Source organism: Hemitrygon akajei, chromosome 17 (genome assembly GCF_048418815.1).
Source record: "Hemitrygon akajei chromosome 17, sHemAka1.3, whole genome shotgun sequence".
NCBI lineage: Eukaryota > Metazoa > Chordata > Chondrichthyes > Myliobatiformes > Dasyatidae > Hemitrygon > Hemitrygon akajei.
This window is the reverse complement of record NC_133140.1, coordinates 85983793-85997612: the sequence shown is the minus strand read 5'-3', so window position 1 is coordinate 85997612 and position 13820 is coordinate 85983793. Positions and strand designations below refer to the sequence as shown.

General features: G+C 46.4%; 1 protein-coding gene across 5 annotated transcripts in view; it reads right to left on the bottom strand.

Moving 5' to 3' along the window:
- Positions 1-296: 296 nt before the first annotated feature.
- LOC140740875 (pyrethroid hydrolase Ces2e-like) overlaps positions 297-13820 on the bottom strand; it is a 114448-nt gene continuing 100924 nt past the window's right edge. For 4 of the 5 annotated variants that reach the window (XM_073070462.1, XM_073070463.1, XM_073070464.1 and 1 more), the window contains 2 exons: positions 10607-10679; positions 297-834 (listed from right to left, as the gene is read on the bottom strand). In XM_073070462.1, the coding sequence (XP_072926563.1) occupies positions 672-834; positions 10607-10679 (236 nt within the window). In that variant the 3' untranslated portion in view covers positions 297-671. The remainder of the gene's footprint in view (positions 835-10606; positions 10680-13820) is intronic. The other variant, XM_073070466.1, reaches the window with a different exon arrangement.

Sequence of the window (13820 nt, the reverse complement as noted above, 5' to 3'; positions counted from 1 at the left end):
ACAGCTGTCCGTGGCAATGAATTCCACCGATTCACCACTCCCTGGATAAAGAAGTTCCTCCTCATCTCTGTTCTAAACGAACATCCCTCTATTCTGAGGCTGTGCCCTCTGCTCCTAGACTCTCCCTCTTTCTTTCTAGGCTGCTCAATATTCAACAGGTTTCTATGAGTGATACTGCTTTGTGAAAACACTGTGCATATTTGAAATAATTAAGCCATGATTTTCTTATAAGTGCAGTTTGTGATTTGAATCCCTTTGTGTAGAAATGCTCAAACAAATCTCCACTCAGACATAACTAATTGTGTTATACTTTAATATGTTCACTACTGATACAGATGCTTTGTTGGGAACAGAGGCTAATTTTGCTGTTCCCACTCTGTTCTACACATTTTCCAGCTAATTTCTCAGCATTTAGCAGCCCATCCAATTTGGACCCTCATCTCTATTCTATTTTTTATTGGCATTCCCACCCTAAACTAATTAATTGGTGATTTGTAAACAAAATGACAAATTAAAAGCTTCTCCTAGTTTGAGTTGGTATAAAAGCATGGGTGTGTGTTTGTGTACGTCCTTGACTGGAATCTGTCATCTCCCTCTGTTGGGTTTGCCATTAGAAAGTAGAATGATTTTGGTTGTACCAGACACAGAATTGAATTGGAATGAATTTGCAATTAGATTAATGTTTTTGCAATTTTTCTTGCAGGTTTGTTGGACCAGAACTGGAGCTTATCTGTCCTTAAGCTGCAGCCCACGTGCAGAGTTAGGTTGAGTTGCATGTATTCGTCATGGTCGCCGTTCATTGGCCAGACTGGGAGGTTATTCAAGTTGGGGTTCCTGCAGGGGAAGAGTTGAAACTGTTAATATTTCACACTAAATTGTGGAAACTAAATGAACCATTCTCTTTCAATAGTTCACGTACACTTTATCCAATTTGCCTCTTTCCTACACCACTCCCGTACAACCCATCTTCCCAAGGACTCCTCCCTTCCCAATCATTCAATCCCCTAACAATATGTTCCCTAACCAGCTGGCTAAACACAGCTCAAATACCTTCTCAAATTCCAGGGAGCTGATTATTGACTTCAGGGGGAAGAAACTAGAAGTCTACGAGCCAGCCAGGGTATCAGAGGTGGAGAGCCTCAGCAAACTTAAAGTCCTTGGTGTTATGTGCCTCACCTTCCTTCGGAGTTTGCGAAGATTCGGCTTGACATCTATAACTTTGACAAACTTTTATAGATGTGTATTGGGGAGTATTTTGATTGGCTGTGTTACAGCCTGGAATGGAAACACCAATGCCCTTGAACGGAAAATCCTGCAAAAAGTAGTGGATTGAGCCCAGTCCATTATGGCTAAAGCCCTCCCCGCCATTGAGCACATCTACACGGAGCGTTGTTGCAGGAAAGCAGCATCCATCATCAGCAACTCCCACCATCCAGGCCATGCCCTCTTCTCACTGCTGCCATCAGGAAAAAGCTACAGGATCCTCAGGACTCATATCACCAGGTTCAGGAACAGTTATTACTCCTCAACCATCTGCCTCTTGAACCAGTGGGACAACATCACTCAACTTCACTGCTCCATCAGTGAACTGTTTCCATGACTTACGGACTCACTTACAAGGACTTTTCATCTCATGTTCTCGATATTTATTGCTTATTTACTTATTATCGCTTTTCTTTCTGTCTTTCCTTTTGCATTTGCACAGTTTGTTGTCTTTTAAACACTGGTTGTCTGTCTACCCTGTTAGTGCGGCCGTTCATTGATTCTATTATGGTTAGTAAGATTTATTGAGCATGCCCGCAAGAAAATGAATCTCAAGGTGGCATGTGGTGTAAGGGTCAACAATGGAAAGGGTGAGCAGCTTCGGTTTCTGGGTGTCACCAGTGTCCAGAGCAGGAATTCCCAATTTGTTTTGTCTGAGGTACAAAAGCCTGAAGACCCATATTCACTGATCTTCTCCTCCTCCACCAGATTTCTGAACAATCCATGAACTCATCAACATTACCCTTTCTGTACTGTTCATTTTCTTTGTAATTACATTAATTTTTATGTCTGTCACTGTACTGCTGCCACAAAACAACACATTTCACATCACATCAGATGGTGATATTAAACCTGATTGATTTTATGTCAGTTTTGATCAACAAATCAGAAATTTCACAGTCAAAGCCTCACCTTATGTGATAGTCAGTATGAGAGGATGGGTGTCTGTTTGTGTACGTCCTTAACTGGAACCAATGTCTCAGTGTGAATGAGTGCATGACCGTGCATTTGGGATTTACCAGAATAGGGAATTGTTGCCGTGGTTACATAGGGTGGTGAGTCCTCAGCTGGAGAACCACTTCCATCTCATTCAATAAGGGATTTACGGGTATTGGAGGCAGTTCCAAGAAGAGTCACCAGGAGGAATTTAAAAGGCACTTGTGTTGGAGAGAGCACCATGGTAGTGAAGAAGTTAGTACAATGCTTGGCAGCATCAACTTTATTTACCATAAACATTTACAGGTATTAGCAGTTTGCTGTGGTGTGTTGGTCAGGACACAAGGTGCAACAAAAAACCAGCATTTATTAAAAAATAAAAATTATATAAAATGAAGTTAGAGGTTAAAGTACAGATATGGCATAAATACATAAATATCAGCATGTATTTGTAAACAGCATTAAAGAAAGTGATTTAAAGATTATATAGTGCAGTGTAGTGATGGGGTATTAGAAGGGGCTTTTCATCAGTGCCGGTTTGAGCATCGAGCTAGCCACTCAGCCTCGTAAAAAACAAGGGTCGAGTCAGGAACGTTCATACTGTGACCCGGTTAATCCGAAAGGAGACCAATCCTGACACCATGCGCCAGACAAGAATGGCAGACTGTCTGGTGTGACACGCTATGAATGAATGAGAGGGGGGTGGGTGGCTAATAAGAATGGTTGATCAGATTACCTGCCTGTGGGAAGAAACTTGAAGTTTTTTGTTTTAATAGCCATTAAGTGCTTTCTAAAGGTGAGTTTTCAGGGTGAGTAGTGTCCACAATGATTTTTTTTCTTTGTCCTGGACACATCCAAGTCTTCCAGTAGTGGTAGACTGCAGCTGAATACCCTTCCTGCTGACTTGACAGTTTGTTGTCGTTTCCATGTACCAGTGATCCAGGTTTACTCCTGCTTCCCCCGTGACCACGAAACCGGGTGCTGCGGTTTCTTTCCACATTCCAAAGACATACAGGTTAGGATTAGGGTGAGTGAGTCGTGGGCACGCTACGTTGCTGCCAGAAGCACGGCGACACTTGTGGGCTGCCCCCAGCACAGCCTTGGACTGTGTTGGTTGTTGATGCAAACGATGCATTTCACTGTATGCTTCGATGTACATGTGACAAATAAAGTTAGTCGTTAATATTTGATCAGTTGGGAATACCTCAAATGGACATCTTGCTTGGCATGAATTAGATAAGGCAAAGTGTCTATTTCTGTAGTCGAAGATCACAGCAGGAATGAATCCTTATTATCACTGACATTTCATGACATTTGCTAATATTGCAGCAGCACAAAGACATAAAATGACTAGATTATATAGAACAGTCCCCTTGTCGTCGTTTGGAGGCTTGTGTGTCTCACTGACCCTGAGAACTATGTTGGCTGGTCAGGGCTTTACGCTTGGCTCCTGGTAGGGTCACCCATGTCAAACAGGTCAAAGGGGAGAGGCCAGACTAAGAGTGGTCCACTGGTCCTTTGGGTTCAAGGGTTCCTGAGCCATTCAGAAATCCAACAATGGAGGGGAAGAAGCTGTTTGCTGAAATGTTAAGTCTGGTTCCTCAGGTCCTTGTAACTCCCCCCTGATGTAGCAACGAGAAGGAGGAGCAATGATGTAACTCCCCCCTGATGTAGTAATGAGAAGGAGGAACAATGATGTAACTCCCCCCTGATGTAGCAACAAGGAGGAACAATGATGTAACTCCCCCCTGATGTAGCAACGAGGAGGAGGAGCAATGATGTAACTCCCCCCTGATGTAGCAACGAGAAGGAGGAACAATGATGTAACTCCCCCCTGATGTAGCAACAAGGAGGAACAATGATGTAACTCCCCCCTGATGTAGCAACGAGAAGGAGGAGCAATGATGTAACTCCCCCCTGATGTAGTAATGAGAAGGAGGAACAATGATGTAACTCCCCCTTGATGTAGCAACAAGGAGGAACAATGATGTAACTCCCCCCTGATGTAGCAACAAGGAGGAGGAGCAATGATGTAACTCCCCCCTGATGTAGTAATGAGAAGGAGGAACAATGATGTAACTCCCCCCTGATGTAGCAACAAGGAGGAACAATGATGTAACTCCCCCCTGATGTAGCAACGAGAAGGAGGAGCAATGATGTAACTCCCCCCTGATGTAGCAACGAGAAGGAGGAGCAATAATGTAACTCCCCCCTGATGTAGCAACGAGAAGGAGGAGCAATGATGTAACTCCCCCCTGATGTAGTAATGAGAAGGAGGAGCAATGATGTAACTCCCCCTGATGTAGCAACAAGGAGGAACAATGATGTAACTCCCCCCCTGATGTAGCAACGAGAAGGAGGAGCAATGATGTAACTCCCCCCTGATGTAGCAACGAGAAGGAGGAACAATGATGTAACTCCCCCCTGATGTAGCAACAAGGAGGAGCAATGATGTAACTCCCCCCTGATGTAGCAATGAGAAGGAGGAGCAATGATGTAATTCCCCCCTGATGTAGCAACGAGAAGGAGGAGCAATGATGTAACTCCCCCCTGATGTAGCAACAAGGAGGAACAATGATGTAACTCCCCCCTGATGTAGCAACAAGGAGGAGGAGCAATGATGTAACTCCCCCCTGATGTAGTAATGAGAAGGAGGAACAATGATGTAACTCCCCCCTGATGTAGCAACAAGGAGGAGCAATGACGTAACTCCCCCCTGATGTAGTAATGAGAAGGAGGAACAATGATGTAACTCCCCCCTGATGTAGCAACAAGGAGGAGGAGCAATGATGTAACTCCCCCCTGATGTAGTAATGAGAAGGAGGAACAATGATGTAACTCCCCCCTGATGTAGCAACAAGGAGGAGCAATGACGTAACTCCCCCCTGATGTAGTAATGAGAAGGAGGAACAATGATGTAACTCCCCCCTGATGTAGCAACAAGGAGGAGCAATGACGTAACTCCCCCCTGATGTAGTAATGAGAAGGAGGAACAATGATGTAACTCCCCCCTGATGTAGCAACAAGGAGGAGCAATGACGTAACTCCCCCCTGATGTAGTAATGAGAAGGAGGAACAATGATGTAACTCCCCCCTGATGTAGCAACAAGGAGGAGCAATGATGTAACTCCCCCCTGATGTAGTAACGAGAAGGAGGAGCAATGATGTAACTCCCCCCTGATGTAGTAACGAGAAGGAGGAACAATGATGTAACTCCCCCCTGATGTAGCAACGAGAAGGAGGAGCAATGATGTAACTCCCCCCTGATGTAGCAACCAGGAGGAGGAGCAATGATGTAACTCCCCCCTGATGTAGCAACGAGAAGGAGGAGCAATGATGTAACTCCCCCCTGATGTAGCAACGAGAAGGAGGAGCAATGATGTAACTCCCCCCCTGATATAGTAACAAGAAGGAGGAGCAATGATGTAACTCCCCCCTGATGTAGCAACGAGAAGGAGGAGCAATGATGTAACTCCCCCCCTGATGTAGTAACAAGAAGGAGGAGCAATGATATAACTCCCCCCTGATATAGTAACAAGGAGGAGGAGCAATGATGTAACTCCCCCCTGATGTAGCAACGAGAAGGAGGAGCAATGATGTAACTCCCCCATGATGTAGCAACGAGAAGGAGGAGCAATGATGTAATTCCCCCCTGATGTAGCAACGAGAAGGAGGAGCAATGATGTAATTCCCCCCTGATGTAGCAACGAGAAGGAGGAGCAATGATGTAACTCCCCCCTGATGTAGCAACGTGAAGGAGGAGCAATGATGTAACTCCCCCCTGATGTAGTAACAAGGAGGAGGAGCAATGATGTAACTCCCCCCTGATGTAGCAACAAGGAGGAGGAGCAATGATGTAACTCCCCCCTGATGTAGCAACAAGGAGGAGGAGCAATGATGTAACTCCCCCCTGATGTAGTAACAAGGAGGAGGAGCAATGATGTAACTCCCCCCTGATGTAGCAACAAGGAGGAGGAGCAATGATGTAACTCCCCCCTGATGTAGCAACAAGGAGGAGGAGCAATGATGTAACTCCCCCCTGATGTAGCAACAAGGAGGAGGAGCAATGATGTAACTCCCCCCTGATGTAGCAACAAGGAGGAGGAGCAATGATGTAACTCCCCCCTGATGTAGCAACAAGGAGGAGGAGCAATGATGTAACTCCCCCCTGATGTAGTAACGAGAAGGAGCAATGATGTAACTCCCCCCTGATGTAGCAGCAAGGAGGAGCAATGATGTAATTCCCCCCTGATGTAGTAATGAGAAGGAGGAGCAATGATGTAATTCCCCCCTGATGTAGCAACAAGGAGGAACAATGATGTAACTCCCCCCTGATGTAGCAACAAGGAGGAACAATGATGTAACTCCCCCCTGATGTAGCAACAAGGAGGAACAATGATGTAACTCCCCCCTGATGTAGCAACGAGAAGGAGGAGCAATGATGTAACTCCCCCCTGATGTAGTAATGAGAAGGAGGAGCAATGATGTAACTCCCCCTGATGTAGCAACAAGGAGGAACAATGATGTAACTCCCCCCCTGATGTAGCAACGAGAAGGAGGAGCAATGATGTAACTCCCCCCTGATGTAGCAACGAGAAGGAGGAACAATGATGTAACTCCCCCCTGATGTAGCAACAAGGAGGAGCAATGATGTAACTCCCCCCTGATGTAGCAATGAGAAGGAGGAGCAATGATGTAATTCCCCCCTGATGTAGCAACGAGAAGGAGGAGCAATGATGTAACTCCCCCCTGATGTAGCAACAAGGAGGAACAATGATGTAACTCCCCCCTGATGTAGCAACAAGGAGGAGGAGCAATGATGTAACTCCCCCCTGATGTAGCAACAAGGAGGAGCAATGATGTAACTCCCCCCTGATGTAGTAACGAGAAGGAGGAACAATGATGTAACTCCCCCCTGATGTAGCAACGAGAAGGAGGAGCAATGATGTAACTCCCCCCTGATGTAGCAACCAGGAGGAGGAGCAATGATGTAACTCCCCCCTGATGTAGCAACGAGAAGGAGGAGCAATGATGTAACTCCCCCCTGATGTAGCAACGAGAAGGAGGAGCAATGATGTAACTCCCCCCCTGATATAGTAACAAGAAGGAGGAGCAATGATGTAACTCCCCCCTGATGTAGCAACGAGAAGGAGGAGCAATGATGTAACTCCCCCCCTGATGTAGTAACAAGAAGGAGGAGCAATGATATAACTCCCCCCTGATATAGTAACAAGGAGGAGGAGCAATGATGTAACTCCCCCCTGATGTAGCAACGAGAAGGAGGAGCAATGATGTAACTCCCCCATGATGTAGCAACGAGAAGGAGGAGCAATGATGTAATTCCCCCCTGATGTAGCAACGAGAAGGAGGAGCAATGATGTAATTCCCCCCTGATGTAGCAACGAGAAGGAGGAGCAATGATGTAACTCCCCCCTGATGTAGCAACGTGAAGGAGGAGCAATGATGTAACTCCCCCCTGATGTAGTAACAAGGAGGAGGAGCAATGATGTAACTCCCCCCTGATGTAGCAACAAGGAGGAGGAGCAATGATGTAACTCCCCCCTGATGTAGCAACAAGGAGGAGGAGCAATGATGTAACTCCCCCCTGATGTAGCAACGAGAAGGAGGAGCAATGATGTAACTCCCCCCTGATGTAGCAACAAGGAGGAGGAGCAATGATGTAACTCCCCCCTGATGTAGCAACAAGGAGGAGGAGCAATGATGTAATTCCCCCCTGATGTAGCAACGAGAAGGAGGAGCAATGATGTAACTCCCCCCTGATGTAGCAACGTGAAGGAGGAGCAATGATGTAACTCCCCCCTGATATAGTAACAAGGAGGAGGAGCAATGATGTAACTCCCCCCTGATGTAGCAACAAGGAGGAGGAGCAATGATGTAACTCCCCCCTGATGTAGCAACGAGAAGGAGGAGCAATGATGTAACTCCCCCCTGATGTAGCAACAAGGAGGAACAATGATGTAACTCCCCCCTGATGTAGTAACGAGAAGGAGGAGCAATGATGTAACTCCCCCCTGATGTAGCAACAAGGAGGAGGAGCAATGATGTAACTCCCCCCTGATGTAGCAACGAGAAGGAGGAGCAATGATGTAACTCCCCCCTGATGTAGCAACAAGGAGGAACAATGATGTAACTCCCCCCTGATGTAGCAACAAGGAGGAGGAGCAATGATGTAACTCCCCCCTGATGTAGTAACGAGAAGGAGGAGCAATGATGTAACTCCCCCCTGATGTAGCAACAAGGAGGAGGAGCAATGATGTAACTCCCCCCTGATGTAGTAACGAGAAGGAGGAGCAATGATGTAACTCCCCCCTGATGTAGCAACGAGAAGGAGGAGCAATGATGTAACTCCCCCCTGATGTAGCAACAAGGAGGAGGAGCAATGATGTAACTCCCCCCTGATGTAGCAACGAGAAGGAGGAGCAATGATGTAACTCCCCCCTGATGTAGCAACAAGGAGGAGGAGCAATGATGTAACTCCCCCCTGATGTAGTAACGAGAAGGAGGAGCAATGATGTAACTCCCCCCTGATGTAGCAACAAGGAGGAGGAGCAATGATGTAACTCCCCCCTGATGTAGTAACGAGAAGGAGGAGCAATGATGTAACTCCCCCCTGATGTAGCAACAAGGAGGAGGAGCAATGATGTAACTCCCCCCTGATGTAGTAACGAGAAGGAGGAGCAATGATGTAACTCCCCCCTGATGTAGCAACAAGGAGGAGGAGCAATGATGTAACTCCCCCCTGATGTAGCAACGAGAAGGAGGAGCAATGATGTAACTCCCCCCTGATGTAGCAACAAGGAGGAGGAGCAATGATGTAACTCCCCCCTGATGTAGCAACAAGGAGGAGGAGCAATGATGTAACTCCCCCCTGATGTAGCAACGAGAAGGAGGAGCAATGATGTAACTCCCCCCTGATGTAGCAACAAGGAGGAGGAGCAATGATGTAACTCCCCCCTGATGTAGCAACAAGGAGGAGGAGCAATGATGTAACTCCCCCCTGATGTAGCAACAAGGAGGAGGAGCAATGATGTAACTCCCCCCTGATGTAGCAACAAGGAGGAGGAGCAATGATGTAACTCCCCCCTGATGTAGTAACGAGAAGGAGCAATGATGTAACTCCCCCCTGATGTAGCAGCAAGGAGGAGCAATGATGTAATTCCCCCCTGATGTAGTAATGAGAAGGAGGAGCAATGATGTAACTCCCCCCTGATGTAGCAACAAGGAGGAACAATGATGTAACTCCCCCCTGATATAGTAACGAGAAGGAGGAGCAATGATGTAATTCCCCCCTGATGTAGTAACAAGAAGTAGGACAGGTTGGGCCAAAGCTCGTTGGAGTTCAGGAGAATGTGCGATGACTGAAAGATTCTGATGATTAGTGGTGTGGCTGCATGGGATGGTTCCCCCCACCCCATCAGTTCAAAGTAAAAAGTAAATTTATTATCATGTCACCATATACAACTGTGTATCTGTATGGGCAGACTCAGTAAATCCAAGAAACATAATAGAATCTATGAATGACTGCACACAATAGGACAGGCAAATGACAACAAACTGAGCAAGTACAAAATAAAGACATAATAATCAGTAAATAAGCAATAAATATCGAGAACATGACATCAAGAGTCTTTGAAAGTGAGTCATTTGGTTGTGGGAACATTTCAATGATAGTGCGGGTGAAGTTGGGTGTAGTTATCCATGTCAATTGATGGATATTAATTGTTCATGAACAAGGTGGTGTGGATCCTGAGGCTCCTGTACCTTCTTCCTGATGGCAGCCTGGGTGCTGGGGGTCCTTGATGATGCTTTCCTGCCAAAGCACTCCATGTAGAAGGGATACAACTTCACAATCATATTGGATGGACAAGAGGAGGGAATCCCCTCCCAGGTTTGTGACTCTGGTATTCTTTTCCCCCCAGAGCAGTCATTATATATATTTCAGGTGGATTTTGGCAGACACTTGGATTGCAGGAGAGAGAGGGTGAAATGGAGTGTCCCCCATTGGGGGTAGGAGCACTCCTCCAGTGGGAGGGCACTTTCCTCCGATGGGCAGCTGTCTTCCCCAGGGCTAATGACGTTGCTGTATAAAGCTTTGGTTCTACTGCACTTGGCAGTATTGTGTGCAGTTTTGGTCACACCAGTACAGAAGGATGTCGAGGGTGTAGGAGAGGTTTGCAGGGGTGCTGCCTGGATTGAGTATGAATTATAAAGAGAGATTGGACAAGCCAGTGGCAGAGGCTGAGGGTTGACCAGCAGAGGTGTGTTCCTTCCATTGGTACAGGGAATTGGTTTACTATTGTCACATGTACTGGGGTACAGTGAAAAGCTTGGTTTGTGTGCCATTCAGATAGGTCATTCTATACACGAAGAATATGAGAAGTCTTACCCGCTGCGTGCAAACTCTGCCCAATACAACATCACCGACTTGCTCAGCTGTCTCTCCTGCTCAGACATGTTGCCTGTGAAATGAAGTCACATGGTCACTCCTCCGGTCATTTGGCTGCCCTGACCTCTCAGGGCAACAGCAGGGCGCACTTCAGTGGGGCAGGGGAGATCCGTCAAAGGGCGGGGACTCTCCGCCAGTAGGTGGGGGGGGGGGGGGACTGCTCTTCAAACGTTTAACTTTCATCCCCCACTCCGGTGGCTTCAGGTGGATGTCTCAGCTGTACAAATACAGACCGGGAGCATGGCGGTCACTGCGCTACAGCAAGTGGAGGCTTTGGAGAAGCTGTAACCACAGCAGAGCTTCACCAAGATGTTGCCTGGATAGAGGGCACCAGCTATAAGGTGAGGGTGGGCAAACTTGGGTTGCTTTCTGTGTCGTGTTGGAGGCTGAGGGGAGACCTTGGATTACAGGAGAAACAGCATTTCAGGGTGTATATTGTATATATTTCTCCGACACTAAATGTACCTTTCACCTGATAGAAGTTTCTAAAATTATGAGAGGTATAGTCAGGGTATTTTCTTAGGGTAGGAACGTCACCAGACAACATGTAGTTAATTTGAAAGATGGAAAACTTAAAGGAGATGTGCGAGGCAAGTTTTATTCACACAGGGAGTGGTGAGTGCCAGGAACACGCCCCAGGGGTGGTGGCAGAGGCAAAAACATTAGAGGCAGATAGGCAGACAAACACGGGGAGTGGTGATTGTGCAGGTAGAATGGATTGGTTTAATTTGGCACCAGGTTCAGCAGAGACATAGTGGGCTGAATGGTCTGTTCCTGTGCTGTACTCTGTGCTATGCAGGCTGGCAAGGGGGCTGCACTGAGAGATGGTTTGTTAAATTGATTGCCCATTCGCTTTATTCTAAGGATGCCCTTGGCCATATTTTGGCAAGAGATAGGGAGTTTGTTTTCTGGAAACCTACCCCACAACCCAGATTCAGTACCAACTGGTATAGGGAAGACCTTTGTAGGCCCTTGCTTTCCAGTGGCTCCAGGTTGATTTGCAACTCTCACATAAGAACATAAGAAATAGGAGCAGGAGTAGGCCATCTGGCCCACCGAGTCTGCTCCACCATTCACCTGCCTTTTCCACATAATTCCCCTATATGCAAAAATCTAAAAACCTTGTCTTAAATATATTTACTGAGGTAGCTGAATATATTTACTGCTTCATTGGGCAGAGAACTCCATGGATCCACCACTCTTTGGGAAAATCAGTTGTCTCTCATCTCTCATCTCTGTTCTAAATTTACTCCCTGAATCTTGAGGCTATGTCCCCTTGTTCTATTCCCACCTACCATGTTGAAACAACTTTCCTGCCTCTATCTTATCTATCCTGTTCATAATTTCATATGTTTCTACAAGATCTCCTCTCAGCCTTCTGAATTCCAGTGAGCACTGTCCCAGGTGACTCAATCTCTCTTCATAGGTTAACCTCCTCATCCCTGGAATCAACCTGGTGAACCTCCTCTGCACAGCCTCCAAAGCCAGTATATCCTTCCTCAAGTACGGAGACCCGAACTGCACACAGTACTCCAGGTGCGGCCTCACCAGTACCCTGTACAGTTGCAGCATAACCTCCCTGCTCTTAAACCCAATCCCTCTAGCAATGAAGGCCAGCATTCCACTATCCTCTGTCGACTCCCCCCTTCTCTAGCTCTGTATCAACTTTCACCAAACAACTTCCCAACTCTTCACTTCATCCCTCCCCGCCCGGTTTCACCTATCATCTTGTGTTGCTCTCTCCCCTCCCCCCACCACTTAAATCTACTCATCAGCTTTTTTCTGTCAGTCCTGCCTGGCCTACTGAGTTCCTCCAGCATTTTGTGTGTGATGCTTGGATTTCCAGCAACCGCAGAATTTTTCTTGTTCAACATTCCTTCTTGACAGCCTGCTGCACTTGCAAACCAGCCTTTTGTGATTCATGCACAAGCACTCCCAAGTCCCTCTGCACAGCGGCATGCTGCAATCTTTTACCATTTAAATAATAACCTGAACTTCCATTTTTCCTTCCAAAGTGGATGACCTCCCATTTACCAATATTGTACTCCAGCTGCCAGACCCTTGCCCACTCACTTAACCTATCTATATCTCTCTGCAGCCTCTCCATATCATCTACATAATTTGCTTTTCCACTTAGTTTATTATCATCAGCAAATTTGGATACACTACACTCTGTCTCCTCTTCCAGATCATTAATGTATATCGTGACCAGTTGTGGGCCGAGCACCACTGTGACACACTGCTCACCACTGATTGCCAACCAGAGAAACACCCATGTATCCCAACTCTCTGCTTTCTATTAGTGAACCAACCCTCTATCCATGCTAATACATCACCCCCAATTCTATGCATCCTTATCTTATCTTGTACCCTCACAGGTGATCCACATCTTGATAACATTGCCCAAATTTTAATAATCTTACATTCAAACAAGGAGTCACATAGGTAAACAGAGACAGCCCCTTTGGCACATGTCGATGTGCCGACCTTTTAATCTACTCAAAGCTCAGTCTAACCCTTCCCTCCCTCATAGCCCTCCATTTTCCCATGGGCCTATTCAAGAGTCTCCTAAATGTTGCTGATGTATCTGCTTCTATGACCACACCTGGCAGTGTATTCTATGTTCTCTGTTTTTAAAAAATCTACCTCTGACATCTCCCCTGTACTTTTCTCCAATCACCTTAAAATTCTGCCTCTTGTACTAACCATTTCTGCCCCAGGAAAAAGTCTCTAGCTGTCCACTCAAAGACTCTTATACACCTTTATCAAGTCACCTCTCAACTTTCTTCGCTCCAAAGAGAAAATCCCTAGCTAGCTCAGTCTTTTCTCACAAGACATGCTCTCTAATCCAGGCAACATTCTGATAAATCTCTTCTGAACCCTCTCCAAAGCTTCCACATCCTTCCTATAATGAGGTGACCAGAACTGAACACAATATTCCAAATGTGGTCTGACTCGACTTTAAAGATCTGCAACATTACCTCGCAACTCTTGAACTCAATCTCCCAATGAATGAAGGTCAACACAGGAATGTTGCAACTATAATTAAACATTGGTCAGGCCACAGAGAGAGTACTGTATACAGTTCTGGTTGCCACACTGCAGGGAAGATGAGCTGCCAATAGACAGAGTGCAGAAGAGATTCACTAGGATG